At 46.4% G+C, this 27,429-nt stretch overlaps 1 protein-coding gene across 9 annotated transcripts in view; it reads left to right on the plus strand.

The window, feature by feature from the left end:
* Nucleotides 1-27,429, plus strand: part of LOC139753369 (orphan steroid hormone receptor 2-like) — a 467,590-nt gene that overhangs the window by 388,791 nt on the left and 51,370 nt on the right. For 6 of the 9 annotated variants that reach the window (XM_071669765.1, XM_071669764.1, XM_071669771.1 and 3 more), the window contains 3 exons: nucleotides 16,307-16,454; nucleotides 17,843-18,039; nucleotides 18,251-18,460. In XM_071669765.1, coding sequence (XP_071525866.1) covers nucleotides 16,307-16,454; nucleotides 17,843-18,039; nucleotides 18,251-18,460 — 555 coding nt within the window. Of the gene's footprint in view, nucleotides 1-13,514; nucleotides 13,627-16,306; nucleotides 16,455-17,842; nucleotides 18,040-18,250; nucleotides 18,461-27,429 lie in introns of those variants that run through there. The other 3 variants (XM_071669763.1, XM_071669769.1, XM_071669770.1) reach the window with 3 other exon arrangements.

Genomic DNA, 27,429 nt, shown 5'->3' on the forward strand with positions numbered 1-27,429 from the left:
CAGAGTCGGACAACAACAACAGTAATGGTACCATCTGGTCCCGTTTGTGGAACCTTATACATATGGTTCTTGTTTGATAACGTTCCAGTTTGATGATGTCCCCGTTTTCTGGCGTTCCTGTTTGCTAGCCGTCATGTTTGTTGACGTTCCAGCTTGATGGCGTTCCAGGTTTATCATGGCTGGTTGTTATTATCAGTGTCGTGAGTTTTGACCTTTTAAGCAGTAAAGCTGTTTTGATGAGGGCCGAAATTCAGCCCCGTAGTGAAAGATCCTGCCCTGGTGAGGGACGTAACTCAGCCCTGCAGTGCCTGGGCCTACCTTATGAGGGCCGTAACTCAGCCCCAAAGCGGTGTAGGCTACCTGTTGAGGGCCGTAACTCAGCCCCAAAGCGGTGTAGGCTACCTGTTGAGAGCCGTAACGCAGCCCCGTAGCGGTAGCGCCCACTTGGTGAGGGCCATAACTAAGGGCCAGAGCCTTCCTGGTGAGGGCTGTAGCTCGTGTCATGTTAGGACATTCTCCCTCCGTGGCTTCCAGTCACTGGTCTCCCACCTATACCCCTGCTCTGCCGCCTTCCTGCTTCCCCTTGCAACGTGACCGATTCACATGTACTTTGAGATGACTTATCGATAGTTCGACCTATCTGCCACACGACGGCCCACGTCCTCGGTCAAATAGTTCACTGACTACCTACCCGACTCCCTTAGCGTCGGTGGTAGCAGCAGCAGCGTGTGGAATCAGCAAATTTTGTGATTGATTATTATTTTCGTGTGGGGTCACAGGTGTTGTGTAGCATGGGGACGCAGACGGAGGCCGTGCGGGAGAGGAGGCCGATCCTCCGTCGCCACAGCAGGTCGATGACTCTCCGCGATGGCCGGGGGTCTTCCGTTCACAACACAGCGGCGGCTGGGGGGAGGGTGTTCCTCCCTGCGGGGATAGAGTCGATCTCGTTGAGCTCGTCTCTCTCTTATAAGGAGCAACGTATGTGTAGAGGTGATCAGGTGACTACGTCAGGCTGCTCCCAAACCCGGCAGAATCCTGGGTCCCTCCAGCCAACTGCAGACCCAACAGTTCCTTGGGTCTTCTGTTTTTCTGACGTGGTTAACCTTTTATTGCGGCAGTGGTCCTTTACGTAACGTGATGGCGCGGAAATGGAGACTACCCCTAAGACTACCCCCGTCACCAGTAGCCCCGCTCTGCTCTGTGTGGCCAGAAGACTACCCCGTCACCAGTAGCCCCGCTCTGCTCTGTGTGGCCAGAAGACCACCCCGTCACCAGTAGCCCCGCTCTGCTCTGTGTGGCCAGAAGACCACCCCGTCACCAGTAGCCCCGCTCTGCTCTGTGTAGCCAGAAGACCACCCCGTCACCAGTAGCCCCGCTCTGCTCTGTGTAGCCAGAAGACCACCCCGTCACCAGTAGCCCCGCTCTGCTCTGTGTGGCCAGAAGACCACCCCGTCACCAGTAGCCCCGATCTGCTCTGTGTGGCCAGAAGACCACCCCGTCACCAGTAGCCCCGCTCTGCTCTGTGTGGCCAGAAGACCACCCCGTCACCAGTAGCCCCGATCTGCACTGTGTAGCCAGAAGACCACCCCGTCACCAGTAGCCCCGCTCTGCTCTGTGTAGCCAGAAGACCACCCCGTCACCAGTAGCCCCGATCTGCTCTGTGTAGCCAGAAGACCACCCCGTCACCAGTAGCCCCGATCTGCTCTGTGTAGCCAGAAGACCACCCCGTCACCAGTAGCCCCGATCTGCTCTGTGTGGCCAGAAGACCACCCCGTCACCAGTAGCCCCGCTCTGCTCTGTGTAGCCAGAAGACCACCCCGTCACCAGTAGCCCCGATCTGCACTGTGTAGCCAGAAGACCACCCCGTCACCAGTAGCCCCGCTCTGCTCTGTGTAGCCAGAAGACCACCCCGTCACCAGTAGCCCCGATCTTCTCTGTGTAGCCAGAAGACCACCCCGTCACCAGTAGCCACGATCTGCTCTGTGTAGCCAGAAGACCACCCCGTCACCAGTAGCCCCGATCTGCTCTGTGTGGCCAGAAGACCACCCCGTCACCAGTAGCCCCGCTCTGCTCTGTGTAGCCAGAAGACCACCCCGTCACCAGTAGCCCCGCTCTGCTCTGTGTAGCCAGAAGACCACCCCGTCACCAGTAGCCCCGATCTGCTCTGTGTAGCCAGGTATCTTTTTTATCGTTCGTCCAATTGTCCTTCAGAGTTTGGAGGCAGCGACCAAAGCAAAGATCATTTAGCCACGGGAGTTTTGAGTCGTTCTGCAGAGTCACCCATGAGGAAGTGTGTGTGTGTGTGTGTGTGTGTGTGTCGCCTGGTGGGGGGGGGGTCCAGTTCTGGGTAGTGCTTCCTGCGTCCAGTCCTTGGTGACCGAGTCTTGCGTCCAGTCCTTGGTGACGAGTCCTGCGTCCAGTCCTTGGTGACGAGTCTGCCTCCAGTCCTTGATGACCGAGTCCTGCGTCCAGTCCGTGATGACCGAGTCCTGCGTCCAGTCCTTGATGACGAGTCCTTCGTCCAGTCCTTGATGACCGAGTCCTGCGTCCAGTCCTTGGTGACCGAGTCTTGCGTCCAGTCCTTGATGACGAGTCCTGCGTCCAGTCCTTGATGACGAGTCCTTCGTCCAGTCCTTGATGACCGAGTCGTGCGTCCAGTCCTTGGTGACGAGTTCTGCGTCCAGTCCTTGATGACGAGTCTGCGTCCAGTCCTTGGTGACGAGTCCTGCGTCCAGTCCTTGATGACCGAGTCGTGCGTCCAGTCCTTGGTGACGAGTCCTGCGTCCAGTCCTTGATGGTGAGTCCTGCATCGTATCCTTGGTTGTGCGTCCTGCGCCTCGTCCTTGGTGGTGAGCTCTACGTCCAGTCCTTGGCGGCCAGCCGTGCTCCTACTCTCTGATGGGCCTAGCTGGTGGTGGCTTAGCGGGTGCAGCTGGGGTAGTGTGACCCAGGCGGTGCGACGTGGATGATGTGGTCCAAGTGGCGTGCTGGAGGTACTGTGGCCTTGAGGGTGGGTGTGTGTGTGTGTGTGTGTGTGCGTGGGGGGGTCGGGGGGCCAGTCTGCTTGGTGCTGGTGTTGTGGCCCTGGAGGTGAAGTCCAAGCGGTGTGGCCCGGATGGAGACACAGGGCCACCCTTCCTGCAGCAGCAGCAGCCCCCCCCCCCCCCCCCCGGCTTTGTGACCTTTGAAGATCAGCCCCCGCAGGAGCAGCAGCAGCAGCGATGTGGCCCGCCCACCAGTGGCAGCGGAGAGCTTGGTGCGGTTGTGGCTCACTCCTTCCCTCACACACGCACACACGCCTACATCTCAAGTGGCAGGAGCTACTGGGGAAACAATGGGAAGAGTAACCGTTAAGGAATGCCCTCCTAATCGTCTCCATGGTCCAGAATCATCTGGGGGCGCGCGGAGGGCGATTTTGATGAGCCAGATCAAGTGTTCAGTGAATATGATTGAAGACACAGTCAGGATAGTGGAGGAAGAGGAGGCACGGAGAGAAAGCCGTGGTTTCTGATGGACGAGTTCTGATAATGTGAGAGTTTAACCGCGGGGAGAGGGGCTGCCAACGCCTGGATCTTCGTGAGGGGAGATTAACGTGGAGGTGTCAGTTTTTTTTCTTCCGAATGTGTTGCAGAGTTATATGTATCGAGGTGCGCCTGGACACAGGAGAGTCAGGGAGGGGGGCACTTTACTCCATCACTAGTGTCACTCATGGTCATGTCCAACTGCCCGGACTACAGATGACATCGGCTGTGGTCCTCCGCTTGGGCTAAGTGATCACCCACACCTCCAGTCTTAAGCGTAGGGTCAGCAAGAGAGGCATCGCTGAGGAGGCCCAACGCCATCAGGAGGTATAAGGATGAGTGACGCGGGTTGAACGGTTTCAGGGATATAAGATAGAGAATGGAATTCCTTAGAGAGAGTCTGGAACGTAACAGGAGGCTGTTTGATAGGAGGTTTGTCCGTGGCTGGGTATCAGTATAAGGGTGTGGGCAGATGCGTGCAGAAGTGAGAGAGAGAGAGAGAGAGAGAGAGAGAGAGAGAGAGAGAGAGAGAGAGAGAGAGAGAGAGAGAGAGAGAGAGAGAGAGAGAGAGAGAGAGACTTAGTTTAGTGGGACTGAGGAGAGAATGTAGATGGCGCAGCAGCCAGGCATCAAGGGGATGGTGCAAGTCAACAGGTTTTAAGTACAGTATATTAAGATCGAAAAAGAATGAAGAAGGATAGGCATAAAAGCATATTAAAGATCGAAACTGTTCCATAAGTTTATCGGAACTTAATTCGATGATATATGATAAAACGAAAGGGTTTTTGAATGATGGGATGTTGAAAGCAGGAATGAAATATATGAGGAGCTGCATTAATTATATTCACAGTTTCTCATCATGGAGAGATTACCGCCAACGTTAACTACACGGCGAGAGGCAGAGGTCATGAGAAGCTCAGGGATCGTTAGGTAGTATACGAGGAGGCTTGTGAGGGATATGCATATGTATAAGGCACAAGGCTCTGGCGATTTCTCGCCCTGTGTACTCAAGGAGTGTGCAGAAACACTCGACAGGCCACTTAAGATGTGTTCAGAAGCTTAATGAAAGAGGGCTCAGTACCAGGCGAGAGCAACAGAGTAAATGTACTGCTGAGTTGGACAAGATGGTATATGGTAAATGCATTGAACCACAGGCCAGAATCACTGAAAGATACAGTCGATAAAATGTTGGAAAAGATAACGAGAAAGGAAATGGATGTATGTGTATGTAAAATAGGAACTACTTAATCTAGAGGCAGCTGGGGTTCAGAGGGAAGTCTTAGATAAACGAATATTAGGGATTTGTACGTAAGAGTGATGGCAGACCTGGGGAAACCAACCCTGATGTTTGGGTGTCCTGTGTGACCTTGGACTGCCAGGAGACACTTAATCCCCCACCGCAACCTTACAGAAGACTGCTTAATGAGATGACCATCCGGGCATAAAAGAAAGACCACTCTGCTGGATCGAAAGCTGCAGCAACAGGGTGGAAGTGAGGACGCCACATCAGAGGTGCCTCTTCATACTGAGTTGAAGTAAACAGTGGCGTCCTGCAAGGCTCAGCCTTAGGGTCGCTGCTGTTCTTGACGTCTGTAAAGGACTGAACAGAGACGCTCAGATCATATCTGGATGTGTCTGCAAGTTGATGCTAACCTTAAGAGAAATGAATGTGTAGGATTTGCATCGTGATACAAAAGAAAACGAGAGAGAGAGAGAGAGAGAGAGAGAGAGAGAGAGAGAGAGAGAGAGAGAGAGAGAGAGAGAGAGAGAGATTTGAATTTTGAGCAGACATGATTCAAGAAATGACAGGGAAAGAGTGAGGATATGGCAGTGAAACAAAGTCAGCTTATGGGCATCGTCTCGGAGGGGACAAGTGATAGGAGCAGATATGTCGTTGTACCCAATTTATCACCAGAGCACCACATGAGGAGAACTGTAAGGGAGGCAGATGCAGATTGCATGTTGGTTTATACCAAAACGATCTTTAAAGACAAGGAGATAGTCTGAAGAAAGTTTATACAACAAATGATGGACTTCAGTTGGAGTACGAGTGACCAGCTGTTTGTCTAACTTGAGGAGGTTTATAGTCTTACGAAAGAAGGTTTGGCAACGGGTAACGAAGGCGTCACCTGAAGCAAAGGGGAAGTGAGCTACACAGTACAAGAGGCTAGGGATACAGAGGTGACGTCCCTCAGGTGTCGATATCAGAAGTAAAGTGTGGGGTAATGCTCGGTGGTTCGACCAGTATATGATAAGAAACAAGTTCGAAGAGGTTGGAAGAAATACTTCCATAGCATTGGACTGCTTGTCCGTCATTGGTGTCGAGTGACGAAACGGTGATTGCAGAAAGCACCTGAAAGGACGATCGTATAATAGGAAAAATAATGTAGAGAGACGAGTCGACACCAGTTGAAGACTCCTCCCTCGTATGCATCAGTAGTAGATACTCACACACACACACACACACACACACACACACACACACACACACACACACACACACACACACACGACAGGTTTATAGAGTTAAGTGGAGAAAATTATGCCCCTGTGTGGGACGGTAAGGTTGGCTGTCAAGAGTATATATTGATCATGCTGTCGGCTACCGTATTGCTGTTGATGGATCATGTGATCGTAGAGCAGCACCCACGATTCACGAGTGGAGACGTTAAGTGCACGTTAGCCAGGGAGCGGAGCAGTCTAGCGGGCCAGTGAGCGACACCTGAGTCCATGTCAGTGTGCCACTTTGCATGTCGGCAGCGGCGGAGGTGGTGGTGGTGGTGGTGGACGGGTCTGTGGCTAGGTCGGGTCGGGTCGGGTTAAGGCTGGGATGGCGGCGGACCTCGCCAGCAGCTGGCTGTTCTCACGCTCACATGACGGCCCAGCAGCAGCAGCAGCAGGTGGGAGGGTAGGGGCGAGGGATGTCCCCGGCAGGAGCCAGGCCCACCAGCGTGTTGGCCGAGGCTGCTGCTCTAGTGTTAACCTCCTCGCCATCCCAGCCACACCTCTGCTGCTCTCCGCCCGCCATGTGCCGCCCTCCTCGTTGCCTCACTACATGCTTGACGTAGTTGGCAAAGAATGGCGCCGCGAGTCTCTGTCGGTAATTTAATGAATCCCCTGGACCATGAAAGCTCCAGGCCCTCACATGGAGAGCATCAGATCACACGTCGTTCCACTTCACATCAGAGTATGAGCAAGATCCTCACGTGATAGATATCGTAGTTAAGTGGCAGACGTCTGTATGTTGAACTATGTTCGTATGATTGTTTACTTCTGTGCAGGCAGGATGAATATTACCTGGAGAGATAGTACGAAGGAGTAATGTGTGGAAGACACAGCTGGTGGTGGTGTGCTGTGGCAATAGGTGTTAGCGAGGGAGGGTCTGCTGGGTTGGGTCGGCTGCTGCTGTCAGCTACATCCCTGGCTGGGACCCTAAGCCACACTTACCATCCATGCTTCAGCACACTGAACTGAGTCTCGTCTGCCTTAGATATTGCTGGATGAGGTTGAGGTGTGGCCTCACTTTTAAGCGCAGGCAGCTGGAGAGAGATTGGAAGTTTAGTACCGTCCACCCGTGTGAGGGAGGGAGGAGGAGTGGCTGAAGGCCCGGAACCTCATTGTTACCGTAGTGCAGGTCCGGCCCTGACGCCCAGCACTGCCAGGGCTCTAACTATGTGGCCCGAGAGTTCTCCTCCTGCGTCACACCCTCTCTCCTCCGCACCACCATCGGACCAGCGCTGAAGACACTGAAAATGTTAAGTAATAAAGACCTCCTGGCTCCACTAGTAGCGGGTGGTAACACTGTAACCAGAAGTGGTGGTGGTGGCACTCCTCAGAGACCCGTGGTTCCAGGGCCCCAGAGAGCATCCGTGCGTCACTGGGGGCCCACGCCAGCCGCTGGTTCTTGCTTCCCGCCCAGCCCGCCAGATGGCTTCTGTGTGACCTTACACTACCACGAATGTAAATGCCTTGCCCTTGTAGCTGACTGGCCGCTATTGATCACTTTTTTTGTGTGTGTGTGGTCGAGTTGCAGCTGGAGCGCCCAGTGCTTCCTGACGCCCTATACCGCGGGTGCCACCAGGTGTGTGGGACTCAGCCGTCTGTGCCAGGGTCGCCACGAGGATTCCTCGGGTATACCCCCAGCTTCCGCACCTTCAGTAGCTCTTGCCGCCTCGTAAGCTGTTGTGTGTATATAGAACAGGCCGCTGGTGTTTCGGGAAGAGAGAGTGTGTGTGTGTTTGTGTCTGTGTGTGTGGTGTGGTGGGGGGGGCGGGTGTATTGGTGTGCAGTCATGGAGGACTGAACGTGTCCATATGCGGAAGCAATAGTTTGTTTATTTCACAGGAGACGCTTTTGTTGTGTGGAGCGCGCACGCGCGCGCGTGTGGTGTGTGTGTGTGTGTGTGTGTGTGTGTTGAAAATACGTATGTAATGACCTATTTGCACTGTACGGTGAGGGAGTTACACACTCGTGGGGGCCCAGCCTTTGAACATTCTCTAGATTATCATAACGACTTCTCAAGTCTATGTATGCTGCTGTCTGCGTTGATCATGTCATCAGTTCCTTCTATTCCATTCGTCCACCACTCCTATACTAGACAGTAATTCTTTACATTTTTCTTCTTTTTTTAAACAAATTTCTTGCTTCATATGAAGTTACGTCTGGTTGTTCTAGCCCCACATCTCTCGAAGAACTGTTCACTGTCCACGTCATCGATCTGGTTTATAAACTTAAAGGTTGTGATCAGGTCACCCCTCACTCTTCTCTCTTCCAACTTGAGCACCTCTAAAGCCCTCGGCCTTTTCCTGTATATATTTGTGTATGTGTAGGTGATTTTGTATTCTGAAGTGTGCGTCTAAGTTGCGAATATGTAAGAGGTGTGTGTGTGTGTGTGTGTGTGTGTGTGTGTGTGTGTGTGTGCGTGTGCGCGCTTCGGAACAGTGGATCGTAGAAACTCATTTTTATGAGTAACAAGGCACCACTCACAAGTGACAGTGCTGACACGAGGGAAAACAAAGAGATGAGCTCGTATGACCCAGTCTTCCAATGGTGATTATAGTCTTACCTCTCAGAGGAAGACAGACTGCAGGACTTGAGGTCAAGACTCCCTCCCACAGTCTGGCTGCGGCAGGGAGGAAGCAAACTTCGATTGGGGACGATCGACGAGTTACCGGCGGTCAACGCTGTATGTGACGAACGCTTTGGCCTGTCGGGGACGTGCACGGGGAAGGAGGTGCGCAAGAAACCAACTTCAGAGAGCAGAAGTTGAGAATGATATTAGTAAAGCGGAGAGAGAGAGAGAGAGAGAGAGAGAGAGAGAGAGAGAGAGAGAGAGAGAGAGAGAGAGAGAGAGAGAGAGAGAGAGAGAGGGAGAGAGAGAGAGAGGCTGCTCTGGGGCGAAGAGAAAACGGATCGCGTTCAGCAGTGAGAAAGGGAGTTCATATGCAAACTACTTTTGACTTGCCTCGTCGAGAAGGTAGGGAGGAAGTACGGATCCTTGCCCCCGGGTGTGTGAGCCATCCTCGATACACAGATGGATCAGGCCTCTCTACCCTCTCTAACACCTGGCTGGTGTGGCTGCTGTCAGGGGGAGGAGTACGTTCCATGATCCATTTTTCCAGGCATATTCAGCTCACCGGCGGTACGGAGTTTCTAAGAAGGTGTACGAGATTTTGTAATAGTTAAACAGGAAAGTCACTTGAGGAAGCAAGTCACAAGGAAATGAGAAATTCTGGTTTGGAAAAACTGAATTTGTGTGAACTGCAACCGGATATAAGACATGGGAGCTGAGGGGCGCCCATATCGCCCTCCACGTTCCCGAGGAACACATATCATCCTCCACTGCGTATCTCGCTGTGACGGTAACAGGGATAACATAACTTCTGCTTCTGGCGTGACGAAGATGCGAAGGAGGTGCTGGATCTGTCAGTCTTGATGGCTGTATTCTGTTGTAATAAAGGAGGAAAGAGGATCAGATGGGGACAGTAATGTGTCACCCTGACCACATCTGTAGCTTCATCTCCTCGCTGTGTGCCCATTTCATACAGGGTCTGCAGCACCAGTCACGACCCTTCAAACTGGTGTTTGAAAAGTCAGGGCAGATATGGCGATAATTCTTGTGTGGAATTTTCTTCCGTGATAACTCAATTCACCATAGTGAAATGTTGTTGGTTTTATATTCATGTCTCGCCGGCCAAAGTAGTGCAAGTGTCGTCACATAGTAAAGGATTGGTCAGTGTACTGGGACATGGTGGCAGTCAGGGGTACCACACCTGACCTCGTGCTACCCCTGACACCAACAGTGGCAGTCAGGGGTACCACACCTGACCTGGTGCTACCCTTGACAACAACGGTGGCAGTCAGGGGTACCACACCTGACCTGACAACAACGGTGGCAGTCAGGGGTACCACACCTGACCTGGTGCTACCCCTGACAACAACGGTGGCAGTAAGGAGTACCCCGCTTGACTTGGCACCACCCCACATAGCCTCGCCCTCATAGACTAGTGTAGGAGACAGATGTGATGCGTGTAGTGGTACCGAGACGGGTGGTGTCGGAGATGTGTGGTCGTGTTGTGATGTCACAAAGATGACATGATCATACTCTCCCCGGCTGTGGTAACGTCGGGGTCGTGGTGTGATCATGACTGCACTTGAGACAAGAGTTGTTCGTCGTCTGGGAGTTGCTCATGCAAGGTCTTGTTAAGGTATGGTGCAGAGAGTTAGTGTAGCTGGAGAAGTGTGTATGTCAGGGTCTCTTGCTCCTTGACCTTTGACTTTTTGACCACCAAATCAATAGCAGCCTTCCCCCCGGCCCACATGACAGCTTTTTATGGAGTCCGATGTTCATTAATCAATTTTTCTTGTAAAGTTATGTTGGGAGACTTCAAGCCAGGGACAGAGGGACACACACACACACACTGGGAGGGATACAGCTTCAGGGACGGTCTCCTGTCCATCCCCTCCAGCTGGTCCTAACGTTGAACCCGAGGCGTCACAAGGACAACACATGCTTCACTGTCCTATCTCCTGTATGTAATACGAATGTAGGATGCGCTTACTGTCCTCCAGCAGATAACCTCGCCATAAACCATCAGATTCTTCTGTTATCTCTCCTTTCCCTCTTGTTCTCCTACGTAGCAGTAAACAGTAAATTATCTGGTAATGAACAGAAGACAAATTAAGTGTGAATGGAGTCAGTCAAGAGTGGGTGATGGTGTACATTACCCTCACAGTCAGTAACTGTAAGACAGACTGGGTGATCACGTGCCGGCCAAGCCTCCTCCTCCTTCTCCTCCCGGGTGAGTGGGGCTGGATGCTCGGCCAGGGGCCTCGTTCGGCGCTGTCCTTCTTAGGGCGGGTGCCCGACCCTCTATGCTACCCGCCCTTGTGCAATGTTCTGAGCGATGACTCCGCCCACCTGTTATGGAACGAAGTAGATTTGCAAGTACCCGCGATAGTGATGGCTAAAACGGTCCCTCCAAGACATCCCCCTGAACACGACGGCACGACCCTTAGATATGATGGCTTAGCCTTTGACGCGGTCCTTAAGTCAACCACTCCAGTCACCCCCTGACCCGAGCTTTGCCTTACCCTTCCTTATAAGGACCTTACCCTGGTGAAGCTCTGGTCTGCCAGGCTGTTTGTTGCTGCATATGAGTGATTAACATACGTCGTTCACCGTGGCCGGTGTGGAGCACGGTTGAGGAAGGTGTCCACTTCCTGTGTGAGGAGACGTCTAGAGGTCTCCCAGTGGCGTTCCTGATACAGTGCACGGGTCTTGCTTGACTTCAGCCATCCTGGGGCTCTGATATTGCTGTTATTTTCCCCATCATTTACCCGCAGCATATGTGGTTCTCAGTGCTCTTAATGGACGCATTCCTCCACTCAGTCTGCTCGTCCGGTAAGGAATTGCCTTATTAGGTCTTCCAGTGGTTTTAGGGCGTTTGTTATCATGTATTTCGCGTCTGCGTCCCCGTGAGTAGTGGTACAGCTTCCAGTTTGTGTTCCAGTAATGTCTGTGCCTTTCTAAATCGTCTCGAACAGGGGGAGCGACAGCACCTTCTTCCCTCTACGTACCCACCAACCTGTCTACGTGCGACGTGTTATCCTCCAGCAGTGAGACTCGAGTACTTCTCTGGTTTAGAATTTCTCACAAATCAGCCTATTATCATCACCTTCCCTGATTCATCCAGCATCATCACGCCCAACTCTCCCTATACATCAATATTTGACCCATCCCTTGCTGTGCATCAATATTTGACCCATCCCTCGCTGTGCATCAATATTTGACCCATTCCTCGCCTGTGGATTAATATGCTTCACCCATCGTTCGCTGTGCGTCAATATTTGACCCATTACTCGCTGTGCATCAATATCTGACCCATCCCTCGCTGTACATCAATATTTGACCCATCCCTCGCTGTACATCAATATTTGACCCATCCCTCGCTGTACATCAATATTTCACCCATCCCTCGCTGTGCATCAATATTTCACCCATCCCTCGCCTGTGGATTAATATGCTTCACCCATCGTTCGCTGTGCGTCAATATTTGACCCATACCTCGCTGTACATCAATATTTCACCCATCCCTCGCTGTACATCAATATTTGACCCATTCCTCGCTGTGCATCAATATCTGACCCATCCCTCGCTGTACATCAGTATTTGACCCATTCCTCGCTGTACATCAATATTTGACCCATTCCTCGCTGTACATCAATATTTCACCCTTCCCTCGCTGTCCAATGTGTACATCAATATTTGACCCATCCCTCGCTGTCCAATGTGTACATCAATATTTGACCCATCCCTCGCTGTCCAATGTGTACATGAGTATATGACAGAACTCGCGTCGTACATCAATATTGTACCCAAATCTTGCTCTGCATCAGTGTTTGACCCATCTCTAGCTCTGCATCAATGACTCACCCACCCCGACCTCACGCCGTACATCACTATTTCACCGACCCTCTCCTCATCAACCACCGTGTTCCCTCACATGATTGTTGTGCCCCACCGGGAGCGTGGCATGTTTCACCGACCTTGGGAGTGCGGTGCTGACACAGCAGTGCTCGGGCTAGGGCAGTAGCAGTGCTTGCAGCGGTGTCATCATGTGTATTACATCTCATTCTGAAGGAGCGCAGGAGCCAACCTGTCATTTTGGGTCGTCGCACGTCATGTTGGTACAGAGTCGCCCAGAATGTTTTCGTTCGTTCTTCCCAGGTCAGGGGAGGGCTCGTCGCTTTGGGTATCGTGAGGTCTGGGTCTCTTAACGTCCGCTGGTCATTGTTCCGAGACGCGTCGCAAACCGAAGTCTTCAGTCTTGTAGTTTACTGAAGTTTTTATCTGATACTTGAGAGGTAGTGTCTCCACACACACACAGCTGGTAGTGGGCCCTCAATCTCGTAGGGAAGATGGCTCGACCCTCGGGGTATGATAGCCTGGCCTTGACCCGAGCTATGGGTTGTCGTCATCGTGGTAGAGGACTGGACCGTCGCATCGTCGAGCTCAGGGGTCGAACCCCCCCTTACTCAAGGTACGCGAGGTAGTCGGGAAGAGGCGCTTATTAAGGATGCTGGCGAGGTGGGCGAGTGTGGCTGGCTGCAGGTGACCTTTGTCATTTGCTGGCAACATAAACAATAAGGGTAAGTAGTGCAACCCCAGGGGTGTCCATGGTCAACACGGGTGACCAGCGACGCCCTTCATCCACTACCTACCCTCAGCCGCCATCCCAGGCCCCGCCCTCCACCACACACACACACACACACACACACACACACACACACACCTGTACCACAGCCTCCACCCACGACCCCGGGCTACTACATTATATTTCCTGTAAGTCCTGTGAGGTTTTATCGTACCGAGGGATTGACGACCAGTCGACCAGTTCTTTACCACAGCCAGCAGTAGCACAAAGCTGACCTTGTGCGACCGCTCCTGGTGAGGCCGGTGAGTCTTGTGTCTGTGGTGGCGGCTCTTAGTGTGGTCGGTACCCGAGCATGTTCACATGGCCACACCGACGGACACCCGCTTTGTCGCTGGTCCGTCAGTACTCCGTCGGGTGGGACAGATCCAACTGTCAGCTCATGCTGAATGGTTAGTGGTGCTTGTATCACAGGTGGGCTGTTGGTTGGGTTCCCCTGGGGAGGCTTCCGGGTTCAGGAGAGAGGCTGTCGATGGTCGAATTATCTCCTCCATGTACATAGTGGCGTAACGAGCCACCCCATCTACTCCCTTCTCACCTCCCGAGATCCCCTGCTAAAAGGAAGGCACTACATTGCTGAGGGACTCGAGGCTGGAAAGCTGTGGGTGTGATAGCGTGAGATGTGGTGAGTGGCAGGTGGGAGTGTGGAGAGTGGGGGTGTTGGGGCGTGGTGTGTGGAAGATTGGGGGGGGGGGTGTGGGCGTGGTGTGTGGAAGGTGGGGTGTCGGGTCGTGGTGTTGAAGAGCCTGTAGCAGGTGGCAGAGCCATTATCAGCCAGCAGTCAGGGACAGCATTAGGCCTACGTCAGTTACCCGGCCTACCACACCCTCTCCAGCAATAAGTAGGTCTAGAGCCACTTCATTTAAATCTAAGTGTTGCTTTATTTAGCTTTGATATCTGATTACATTGATTCCTTTTTTTTCCCATGTGGTCCAAGTTGAAAGCTGTGTAGCTTGTTTTACTAAAGCGTTTGTACAGTCAGGTTGTATGGACTGGACGTTTTAAGTTTTTATATTGATTTTCCACTACCTATGTGTTGGCTAGTGGATTACGGTACAGTTTCTACGTACCTTTTTGAATGACGCTCATTGATCTAACTAGCATGACGGTACGATCTTTGAGCACGTAAGTTCGACGGCCAAATACGACGGTACGATCGTGAGACTAAGGTCATCAAAGGCCACTTCTTTATACCCAAGGGTGGTACAGTCGTGGTCAAGGGTCGTATCGTCGTGGTCAAGGGTCGTACAGTCGTGGTCAAGGATTGTCCCGTCGTGGCCAAGGGTCGTATTTGTCGTGCTCAAGGATCATACCGTCGTGCTCAGTGATCTCGTCGTGGTGTTCAGGATAACAGAGAGTCAGAGTGGCAGAGTGTGGCAGGTGTGGGTTGCATGAGGGAGGACGTGAGTGCTGGCTGTGTGGTGTAGCCCTCCCTCTTGCTCACTTCGTCTCCGGGCCACTTTACTTTCAGTTTTCTTACTTTCTCGGCCATTGGGCCAGTGAAAAACTGAAGCACGCCTGTTTGTCTCCCTTCCCGTCACGTTGATCTGACAAAACCGTCCTAAGTGTAGAACAGAAGGGGGGGTGAAGGGTTGGGTGGAAAAACGTGCTAAACGAAGGAGTGCTGTAGGTGTTACAATCCCCCCTTGTGGTAGCCTAATAGTGAGCCTTCTCAGCATTCGGAGAATAGCTCAGTATCGCCTTTGTTCTGAATTTCACTTGGACTGAATGATACACAGCACAAGAAGAACGTGAGAGGCGGCGATCCCTCTCACCAGTGCAGGACTCTGAGCCATATTGGCAGGCATGGAGAGGGTGGGTTGGCATGGTGAAGCACGTGACGTGAGGAGTCCCACTCACTTTTGGTGCTGTCGTGGTCGTGGCAGACACTCCTAATTACCCCAGTTACCCTCATTTAACACGAGGGACGAATTAAGGAGTTAATTTAACCGATAATTTAACTTGGCAAGTTCAGTGTTGCGGGGCGAGGCCGTTTTCGATGTTGGCAGGGAGAGGGTAGTGCGGGGGTGGGGGTGGGGGGTGGTCGTGGTGAGATGTTGAGACAGTATGGGAACCCCCCTGGTGTGCCGGCCTACAAGAAGGTGTTACCGCAAGGAGAGTTGGAGTCAAGGATGGCCTCTAGCACACGATGGAGGAATAAGGAAACAAAATAACGAAGTTCAGAGAACGTTACAGGAACGAGGAAACAAAATAAATAAGTTCCGAGACCTGCAAGGCAAGTGTGTGGATCAGATGTCGTACCGTGGAAGATGATTTGGATCGACCTTGAGGGGAAGATATAAATGTTATGATGTACAAAGAAATTTTGTATGGAAAAACAGAGTGAATTGTTGAGTCACAGATAATGACTTTGGACGATGAAGATGAAAATAAATAAGAAGATTGATTCTGACAAAGAAATTGAGAAACTTGCAGAGGAAGTAAGAAATGATATATATATAATTGCAAATTACAGTTGCAGTAGAAGCAGTGCTGAAAATGAGTGAGAGTAATGTAATCATCGTAATGAAAAATTAGTCCATAAGAAGCAAAGGAGAAATTGAAGGAAAAGTGATATGTTTACGGGATGAAGTTACAAATGGATGCAGTACACTGTAACATATCCTTGTGACCAGTTGGCTTGAGCTTATTGTATGAAATAATATAAGAAATATCAGAATTTATAGTATATCCTTGAGATGAATTATGCTTCGATTCTGTTCAGGGAGAGATAAAGATGGCGTTTAAAGTTAAGGGAGGTGATTTACGGATGATTGAAATATTTACATTAATTTTATAGTCAGTCTATTACAATATCATTTTTTTTTCTTTTTCTTTTAGGTGGAATACGTACTTTACATCCAGATACGCTATGTCCTCATAAACTCACCAAATTTGTTACTGTTGCGTAAAGCGCGATAAACTTTAAGACTAGGATTAAGGAAGAAATATGTCGATCGCTCTGTTCGTATTTTACATAATGGTGCCCCGTGTTAAAACACATAGAACAATATCTACCGCCCGAGCTCGGGTTGTGTAAGCTCTTATCTAACACAGTTGTTTTCCTTGCAGGTGATCTAGTGGACAGCACAAGTGCCCTATCCAACCCCCTGTTAGTGACCAGTGCAGGTGGCTTAATGGTGACCAACCCTGCCCTCTTCACCCACACCATGCTCAGTGCCGCCCCCACGCTCCTCCTCGGAAATTCCCCTGTCCTTGGGTAAGCTGACAGAGGTTCGCTGTGATATCCCCTAATGCTGGGAATATCATTTATGAGATGGAATTCTTATCTTCCATACGTACTACAGAACTGTATGTTATTCAAGCTGCACTTAGATGAATTGAGCCATCTCCTTAAAAGAGATTTTTACAATCTACTCTGATACCCAAGAGTGCACTCCAAGCCATACCACGCTATTCTCCAATGCATCCCACAGGTTAAGCTGCAAGAGTGTAGCTAAAGCAGCTATATCTTGCAATGTGCATACGAAAGTTATAACTTACAATGATTTTAGGAACAGCAAAAGGTTATGTTATTTAATTGCCAAGCTAGATGGGACTTGGAAACCCAGAAATTTAAATTACAAAGGATGAAGAGATGTGTTGAAGAAGTATGGCAGCCCTCAAAAGGACAGAGGATTGGCCATGCTGTCTTGAACCATGGTAACTTAATGGAAAGAACCATGTGCTTCCGGAATACCAGCAATATATGCGTCTCTTAAGTCATATTTGAATTACAATATAAACAAAATTATTGGAAAGTTTTTGACTACGCTTTGTTGATATATAGTCATATGAAAGTTTAAAAGAGGAAGTAGTTTTTTATACTTTACGTTTTTAGATATATTTTGAATGAAATTGAAATATGCAATGCTGTGTAAATATTTTCAAAGGTTTTTGATATACCTTTTGCTTGCTCTAAAGCGCTGACTAACTGTAAGGTCTCAGCGCTTTACAATTACATAAAGTCAAATCAAATCAATAGTTCACCCAACCTGAGAACGGACCATCATGAGACTAGGCCAGCGCTAGGCTCTGACCTGGAGTATAAGACCCACAGCTCTTTATTTTTGATACGTGATAGTTTATTGATTAGGTAGTGATCATTCATGTAAGACCAAAAGTGACTGTTGCTCAAAACATTTGCATTTTCATTATTACTTCAATTATATTTTCCCCTTATAAGGATATTTTATATTGCATACGTCAGAATATCTGCATTTTAAGATATATAACGTTTACTTTTGAATAGACTGGAAATTTAATGGACATTGTTCATTATTGATCCAGGATTTGAATTATCTGATATCTGAATAAAAAGATTACATCCATGGTGTCGGGGATATTAGCAAAGATCTATAAAAAGATAGTGTACACACCTTTGATTTATGGAACATACATAGACTAGGTTGTTAATAAACAAGCCACAACTGGTTTTCTGAAGCCAGGCTACTTGTCAGGTTCAGGGTATGTCGTTCAAGGATTTTACAACCTTGATAAAAGTACACATTAAGACACTATCTCTGCGTCCACTTTTCTCCTGGAGAAAAGTAATACACTCGGGTAATATACAGAAAATAATGTCTCATTCTTTATGACCTTTTTTAGGAGTGACTGGGTGGGACGTCTAAAAGAACTGCAGGAGAGAGGAGGTCTGGCAGCAGCAGCAGCTGCTGCAGCTGCTGCCAGCTCTGGCAGTGACATTGACAGCAGAGACTTAGATCATTCCCACCAGTACACATCCCGTAACACAGGCCAGCCTGTTACCATGGACCTGTGTGTCGTGTGCGGTGACCGAGCCTCAGGTATGTCAATACTCATGTCGTACCATTGTTGATGATGAAATGATAATCAGTGATTTCTTTTGTCTTCTGCTTATATATTTGGATATTTTGGGCGGAGGTGATACCTTTGTTAGGGAAAATGATGTATACTGCGCCTTTAAGAATTCCAATACCCGTATAGAGATTATAATCCATTGTGTATTTCAACGGATGTATTGGCTTTCTCTTGCAGGACGTCACTATGGAGCCATCAGTTGTGAGGGCTGTAAAGGGTTCTTCAAAAGGTCAATCCGTAAGCAGCTCGGCTACACTTGCCGGGGGAACAAGACGTGCGAGGTCACTAAACACCACCGCAATAGGTGCCAGTACTGCCGGCTGCAAAAGTGTCTGGCGATGGGCATGCGCAGCGACTGTAAGAACGATACTAAGGATTTGTACAAAAGTTTGTGGTGTTTTGTCTTTTGTTTTCTTAGTCTTAGGCACCCTAATATTAAGTTGGTGGCCAGAGCAGGGGGTCATTTAGAAAATGAGTGCTGCTTAGACTAATGGAATTACAAACATTGCTTATTTTTAATTATCAGCTGGACTTATTGCTTCTATTTTTTCTAATGACAAAGTAACATTTGTGTTGGCTTTTTTGTTTTGTTTGTCTCATGTCTATAGTCCATTTAATGAATAACCATAGATGTTAACTTGTTTATTATTAACCAAATAACCAGCTTTGTCATATAATCCAAGTATGCCCGAAAGATATCAACTCTAACAGAACTCTGCAAGGCCTCTCAAGTCTTACTCTCATTTAGTTTTATATGCATAACAGATGCACAGTTTGATTATTTGGTATAGATGCTTTTATTCATTTGTTTCCGGTAACTAGAGGAAACATAATATAGTATTTTTTACACGTAGAGAAAAGTTTGTAGGTTAGAGGTTCAATTTTTTTTTCATAAATACAAACTAAACACTTTATTGTTAGATTAATAGTGAAGATAAAGGCTTAATAATGCGTACATTAGAACCCTCATCTGACCGTACAGCAGAGCTCTGTCAGTAGATCCTCATAGAACACCTTCCATGGTAGTACCTGCCCAAACTTCCCAGTCATCACGACCTCCCTGGCCCACCATGCCCCTCCCCCCTGTGCTGGCCGCCACACCCCTGTGAGCGCACACGGCTCTGTGCATGATGCGGAGACGCTACAGCCACCCTGGAACCTTGGCCACAAATGCCTCTTGATCTCTGACCCTACAGGACTGGTACCCTTATGACATGGCTTTCTTATATAAACATAGCCTCATTGGTTTGTGGTAAGTGCATCCTAATTAGTCACGATGCCAGAATATGGAGGCTTTGTACTGATTAGCATTCACCCTCTACAACACTACAGGTTGTGGTTAAAGTGATTAGGTGTAGGCATTTATTTTATATATATTTTTTTTTTATTATTATTCACTCATTACTTCTACTCCTGAGTTTGCAGTGTCAGTAAGTTTCCTGCAAGAGGATCCCTGATACTGAGATAAATGCTTATCATAGTTGATAGGCTGAATGACATAATCCGAGGAGAAAAAATGCAGTTGATGCTTTTTTTTCATGCAAATGTTGAGCAAAACCTCATATATGCATTGTCAGCAGTATGCCAGCCAAAACATAATCAGCCCACTGGTTAAAATGATTTTACTGAAATTATCATTTTTGAATTACTGTTGAAGGATATCATCACAAATATGTAAATCTCCCATATGGTCTAATTTTTTTATAGAACATAACTTGAATTGACCCATACCTATTAGCATTGCAAGGAAATACTTTTGTATTATATATATATATATATATATATATATATATATATATATATATATATATATATATATATATATATATATATATATATATATATATCAGCTATCAGCTGGCTATGTGTTCTGTTCGGAAACAACCGATAGACCCCGTTGCTCACCATTGTGAGACGAAGGGTATTCGAGTACTTAGTATTTCGAATAGTTGTTTCCTATTATACAGTCCCTTAGCCTAACGGTTAGCATGCCTGCCTTTTGCACAAGGGGTCCCAGGTTCGATCCTGGCTGTTGGAGGTTTGTATGTTCTATGTAGGTGCGCGTTCATATACACTTTATTCGTATTCATATAACCGCGTTGTACAGTCAGGTTCGGTAAAACGCTATCAGCTGGCTATGTGTTCTGTTCGGAAACAACCGATAGACCCCGTTGCTCACCATTGTGAGACGAAGGGTATTCGAGTACTTAGTATTTCGAATAGTTGTTTCCTATTATACAGTCCCTTAGCCTAGCGGTTAGCATGCCTGCCTCTTGCACAAAGGGTCCCAGGTTCGATCCTGGCTGTTGGAGGTTTGTATGTTCTATGAAGGTGCGCGTTCATATACACTTTATTCGTATATATATGTGTGTGTGTGTGTGTGTGTGAGTTCACGGTCCGCTTAGGGTCGAGTGCAAAGGTTACAATCCTCGTTTCGGGGCAGTCGGTCCACAGTCATCCCAGCTGTTCCTCCTTCCCTAAGGATGAGATGGCCTTAGTTAGGACATTCATTTTCCCCGTGTCATCTCAGCTAACACACATACACACACACACACACACACACACACACAATATGTATATATATATATATATATATATATATATATATATATATATATATATATATATATATATATATATATCTTTCTTTTAAACTATTCGCCATTTCCCGCGTTAGCGAGGTAGCGTTAGGAACAGAGGACTGGGCCTATTTTGGAATACCCTCACCTGGCCCTTTCTGTTCCTTCTTTTGGAAAATTAAAAAAAAAACGAGAGGGGAGGATTTCCAGCCCCCCGCTCCCTCCCCTTTTAGTGGCCTTCTACGACACGCAGGGAATACGTGGGAAGTATTCTTTCTCCCCTATCCCCAGGGATATATATATATATATATATATATATATATATATATATATATATATATATATATATATATATGCCTTTTCATTATGGACTGATCGACTTATTTTGCTGAAGAAATGTTGCATTATCGGGAAACGTATATCTTGGTTGGGAGATTGCATTATTTTCTGCTGATGTTCCTCTAACAGTAGATGGAACTCCAGATTGTATATTGCCACACATAAGATTTTAGGGTTTTAGTTTGTAAAGGTTTATTTTTCGGTCGTTTAATTGATATCTGTTTTCATTGAGACATTGTTGACCCTGTGCTTGGGTTTAGCCAAGTGCAGCACATTGATGTAATGGGGTTAGTTAGGGTCCAGCGTCATGTTATTTTGATTAATTGCCCATTATCTCCCCTGAAGATCACCAGCGAGAACATTTAAGGAAGGTTCGGTTATGTTGGAGATCCTTGCACTTAATTTTAAAGCCCTTAGTTTTGTCATGGGGGAGTTGAGGTTGTAGGTTGGAACAGTATCTGGACGTGAAAATCCATTCTCCCTTAAGAGTCATTATTTCTAGCAATAAATTTTTGTATGTTTATTTTTCACCAAAATGTATGCAAACATACCTGGTGCCAGTTTCCACAGATAGACATCCGTTCATATCGAATTCAGGTGAGTTCTCGCTTACGGAAACGTAACGTAACCAAACCTGACCAAAGCGTCATCGTGCCCTCAAGGCAAATGCGAGAATTTGCCTCGATCTCGCCAGTCCCGTTAGTCGCGAGGGTCACACCCGCAAGATCTTATGTGAATTTAATGTGACCAGACGTCCTGCAGTGGAAACTGGTCCCAAGTAACAACGTTTATCTTTTTATTTCCAGAAATAAGGTGGTGCAAGGAAAGCATATATATATATATATATATATATATATATATATATATATATATATATATATATATATATATATATATATATATATATGGTGTAAAAGGCCACTGTAGTGCGCATGATCTACTATATGCATAAAACCACAGGAAAATTAAGCACGATAAGTTCCCAAGTGCACTTTCGTGTAATAGTCACATCGTCAGTGGAGATACAAGAATGAGATAGAAGACGTAGAGGAAGAGACGTAGCTAAGATGCCATTGGTAAACAAGCGTTACCAGATGGTTTTATGCATATATATATATATATATATATATATATATATATATATATATATATATATATATGCAAAGTGAGAGGGTTAGGGAAAATGATTTGGTAAACAGAGAAGAGGTAGTGAAAGCTTTGCGGAAGATGAAAGCCGGCAAGGCAGCAGGTTTGGATGGTATTGCAGTGGAATTTATTAAAAAAGGGGGTGACTGTATTATTGACTGGTTGGTAAGGTTATTTAATGTATGTATGACTCATGGTGAGGTGCCTGAGGATTGGCGGAATGCGTGCATAGTGCCATTGTACAAAGGCAAAGGGGATAAGAGTGAGTGCTCAAATTACAGAGGTATAAGTTTGTTGAGTATTCCTGGTAAATTATATGGGAGGGTATTGATTGAGAGGGTGAAGGCATGTACAGAGCATCAGATTGAGGAAGAGCAGTGTGGTTTCAGAAGTGGTAGAGGATGTGTGGATCAGGTGTTTGGTTTGAAGAATGTATGTGAGAAATACTTAGAAAAGCAAATGGATTTGTATGTAGCATTTATGGATCTGGAGAAGGCATATGATAGAGTTGATAGAGATGCTCTGTGGAAGGTATTAAGAATATATGGTGTGGGAGGAAAGTTGTTAGAAGCAGTGAAAAGTTTTTATCGAGGATGTAAGGCATGTGTACGTGTAGGAAGAGAGGAAAGTGATTGGTTCTCAGTGAATGTAGGTTTGCGGCAGGGGTGTGTGATGTCTCCATGGTTGTTTAATTTGTTTATGGATGGGGTTGTTAGGGAGGTAAATGCAAGAGTTTTGGAAAGAGGGGCAAGTATGAAGTCTGTTGGGGATGAGAGAGCTTGGGAAGTGAGTCAGTTGTTGTTCGCTGATGATACAGCGCTGGTGGCTGATTCATGTGAGAAACTGCAGAAGCTGGTGACTGAGTTTGGTAAAGTGTGTGGAAGAAGAAAGTTAAGAGTAAATGTGAATAAGAGCAAGGTTATTAGGTACAGTAGGGTTGAGGGTCAAGTCAATTGGGAGGTGAGTTTGAATGGAGAAAAACTGGAGGAAGTGAAGTGTTTTAGATATCTGGGAGTGGATCTGGCAGCGGATGGAACCATGGAAGCGGAAGTGGATCATAGGGTGGGGGAGGGGGCGAAAATTCTGGGAGCCTTGAAGAATGTGTGGAAGTCGAGAACATTATCTCGGAAAGCAAAAATGGGTATGTTTGAAGGAATAGTGGTTCCAACAATGTTGTATGGTTGCGAGGCGTGGGCTATGGATAGAGTTGTGCGCAGGAGGATGGATGTGCTGGAAATGAGATGTTTGAGGACAATATGTGGTGTGAGGTGGTTTGATCGAGTGAGTAACGTAAGGGTAAGAGAGATGTGTGGAAATAAAAAGAGCGTGGTTGAGAGAGCAGAAGAGGGTGTTTTGAAGTGGTTTGGGCACATGGAGAGAATGAGTGAGGAAAGATTGACCAAGAGGATATATGTGTCGGAGGTGGAGGGAACGAGGAGAAGAGGGAGACCAAATTGGAGGTGGAAAGATGGAGTGAAAAAGATTTTGTGTGATCGGGGCCTGAACATGCAGGAGGGTGAAAGGAGGGCAAGGAATAGAGTGAATTGGAGCGATGTGGTATACCGGGGTTGACGTGTTGTCAGTGGATTGAATCAAGGCATGTGAAGCGTCTGGGGTAAACCATGGAAAGCTGTGTAGGTATGTATATTTGCGTGTGTGGACGTATGCATATACATGTGTATGGGGGGGGGGGGGGTGTTGGGCCATTTCTTTCGTCTGTTTCCTTGCGCTACCTCGCAAACGCGGGAGACAGCGACAAAGTATAATAAAAATAAAAATAAAAAAAAGATAAAAAATATATATATATATATATATATATATATATATATATATATCTTTCTTTTTCTTTCATACTATTCGCCATATCCCGCATTAGAGAGGTAGCGTTGAGAACAGAGGACTAGGCCCTTGAGGGAATATCCTCACCTGGGCCCCTTCTCTGTTCCCTCTTTTGGAAAATTAAAAAAAAAAAAAAAAAAAAGTGAGAGGGGAGGATTTCCAGCCCCCCGCTCCCTCCCCTTTTAGTCGCCTTCTACGACACGCAGGGAATACGTGGGAAGTATTCTTTCTCCCCTATCCCCAGGGATAATATATATATATATATATATATATATATATATATATATATATATATATATATATATATATATATATATATATATATACAGTGTGTTTCCGCCTGAAAATAGACACCAAACCGAGAGGAGCACGCCTTGGAGCATCATGAGCCTCATAAAAGGGATTTAGTAATAATAATAAGAATAATGATGATAATAAAAATATTAATGATAATAATGATGATAGTAATAGTTATGCGTTGAAATATGTAATAAGTATGTGAAGGTACTGGCTTGTGTATGCTGGCGAGTATTTCATGGAACGCAGTATATTAACGTCGGGGTCGTAAATTGTAATGTATTACTCTTTCCTGACGTACGACAATAACTCAGGAATGGGCAGGGCAATGGAGTTGAAGGGAAATGTGTTGTTGGTAAATGTATAACAATGAATGAACATGTTCCTTATGAACAAAACCCTTGAGCACCTCACTTTGCTAAACTTAGGGCACATAAAACGTCCTTTTTTATCATATCATTTGGAAATGTGTATGTTGGCTTGGTGCGGCCAGAGCAGACAAGCTTTTGTTCAGAGGAAGACTTTCAATCGTTCTCAATTGAAAATTCGTCGAAATATTTCATTAGATTACTTCCGAAAAGTTAGGAAATTAACTATGACGAATAAATGATATAGATTATCGTGAACTTTAAGATGTAAGAGCTCAAAAGAGTTCCCAGAGGCCACAATCTAGATGTCAGCAAGAATGTAGCGGGAAAAAGATGGAAAGAAGTATTTTCATCACGTGAGTGAGTAGTGGGTGAGCGAAATACACATGGATGGCATTATGCATGCTGACAATAAGTAAGAGAAGTGTGACTACTGAAAGAAAGTTCAAGACATGGGGGAATTTCTCTCTCTCTCTCTCTCTCTCTCTCTCTCTCTCTCTCTCTCTCTCTCTCTCTCTCTCTCTCTCTCTCTCTCTCTCTCTCTCTCTCTCTCTCTCTCTCAAATGTAAGCACAGGCGATGACCACTCACACTCGGTTTAAGAAAACATTCAGTCAGTTTCAATTACTTCCTTATTGTCTCACACATTTATTTCCTTCATTGACACAAGAGACCTTTCATAATATAGAGGGAAAGGAACGACATGGTGGAGGTTTGAGCGAATATCATGGGATGGTGCAGATATAATAGGCATCTTAACCTCCTCTAGCACGTGTTAAATGACCTATGCGTAGCCTATTTTACATGCGTGGCCACCAGGGATGCATATTTAAGCACCAGGTTACTTTCCTCGTAAGGTATTAAGCCATCCATATAAGAATACTCAGCTCGTGTGTAGCAAATCAGTTATTGATACCTCTGTCACAGTGCTGGACTTAACTTCATATGTAAAAGTATGAAAATATATATATATATATATATATATATATATATATATATATATATATATATATATATATATATATATATATATTTCATACTATTCGCCATTTCCCGCGATAGCGAGGTAGCGTTAAGAACAGAGGACTGGGCCTTAGAGGGATATCCTTACCTGGCCCACTTCTCTGTTCCTTCTTTTGGAAAAAAAAAAAGAGAGAGAGAGAGGAGGATTTCCATCCCCCGCTCCCTTCCCTTTTAGTCGCCTTCTACGACACGCAAGGAATACGTGGGACGTTTCTTTCTCCCCTATCCCCAGGGATTATATATATATATATATATATATATATATATATATATATATATATATATATATATATATATATATATATATATAAACCGTATTCTTGAATGAGGAAGGTGGCTGATTATCGCAGAATTCATTATTTAATATACATTCCGGGTACACGTATCACCTGCTAGCAACAGTTATTCAAAAATTCCACAAGTTAGAACATTTACGACCGAGATCTTTGGTTGTTGTGAGACGAGGTCGTTGGAAGTTGATGTAGATTATAGGTCGTCATTATCAAGTTATAACAACCACCTCAAAAGCTTCTTGAAGACCTTCCTCTTGTGATTAACATCAATTCTACGGCCAATCAAGCTTTCACTGCTTGTATGGTCCATCCATGACACTGGATGCGAGTACGTAATGTTGAATTCAATCATCTCTATCCATTGTTTCATAGTCCGTTTTTCCCCCCTTGTCCTCTGCTATACTGGCATGTCTTTATACGTATAGATAAACGGATGACCATATCAAATACAGAAGGCCTTGTGTTATCTCTTTCCCACGTGCTCTTACGTCCTCATTCGTTTGCTGAATATATATATATATATATATATATATATATATATATATATATATATATATATATATATATATATATATACATAAGTGGGAGACCAAATTGGAGGTGGAAAGATGGAGTGAAAAAGATTTTGTGTGATCTGGGCCTGAACATGCAGGAGGGTGAAAGGAGGGCAAGGAATAGAGTGAATTGGATCGATGTGTATACCGGGGTTGACGTGCTGTCAGTGGATTGAATCAGGGCATGTGAAGCGTCTGGGGTAAACCATGGAAAGCTGTGTAGGTATGTATATTTGCGTGTGTGGACGTATGTATATACATGTGTATGGGGGTGGGTTGGGCCATTTCTTTCGTCTGTTTCCTTGCGCTACCTCGCAAACGCGGGAGACAGCGACAAAGCAAAAAAAAAAAAAAAAAAAAAAAAAAAAAAATATATATATATATATATATATATATATATATATATATATATATATATATATATATATATATTTACACACACACACACACAACTGTCGGCCCATCCCAGAGACTTATTTGCCGTCGGTGCAACAAACCGACTTCAAGAGCCATACATGATAGAGTGAATGTGGTTTTAGAATTATCTCTAACACCTAAAGAAGGCGATAAAGATTTTTCGTATGGTGTTTTTAACTTGACCCAGATGGCCTTAATGACCCTGGTAGCTGATACGCTTAAAGTCCAACTCCAGCCAGGCAACTGACGGGTCCCCATTGAAAATGAAAGTGATTTTTCTTTTTGGTATATTTCTTGGGTCGTTTACGAGCTTGCTACGGCAGATATTTCTTTCCATCTTGTGATTGAATTACTGGATTATACAACTCAAAAGATGATGAAATTCCTCGCTTATATTTAGTTGGTTATCTGTGCTATAGGCATATCAATTGCTAGGGTCATTAAAGTATTAATAATCATTCTAAGACCACATACACTCGGTACATGTGGCCCCAGTGTGTGT

This window comes from Panulirus ornatus, chromosome 14 (assembly GCF_036320965.1).
Source record: "Panulirus ornatus isolate Po-2019 chromosome 14, ASM3632096v1, whole genome shotgun sequence".
In the NCBI taxonomy this organism is placed as follows: Eukaryota; Metazoa; Arthropoda; class Malacostraca; order Decapoda; family Palinuridae; genus Panulirus; species Panulirus ornatus.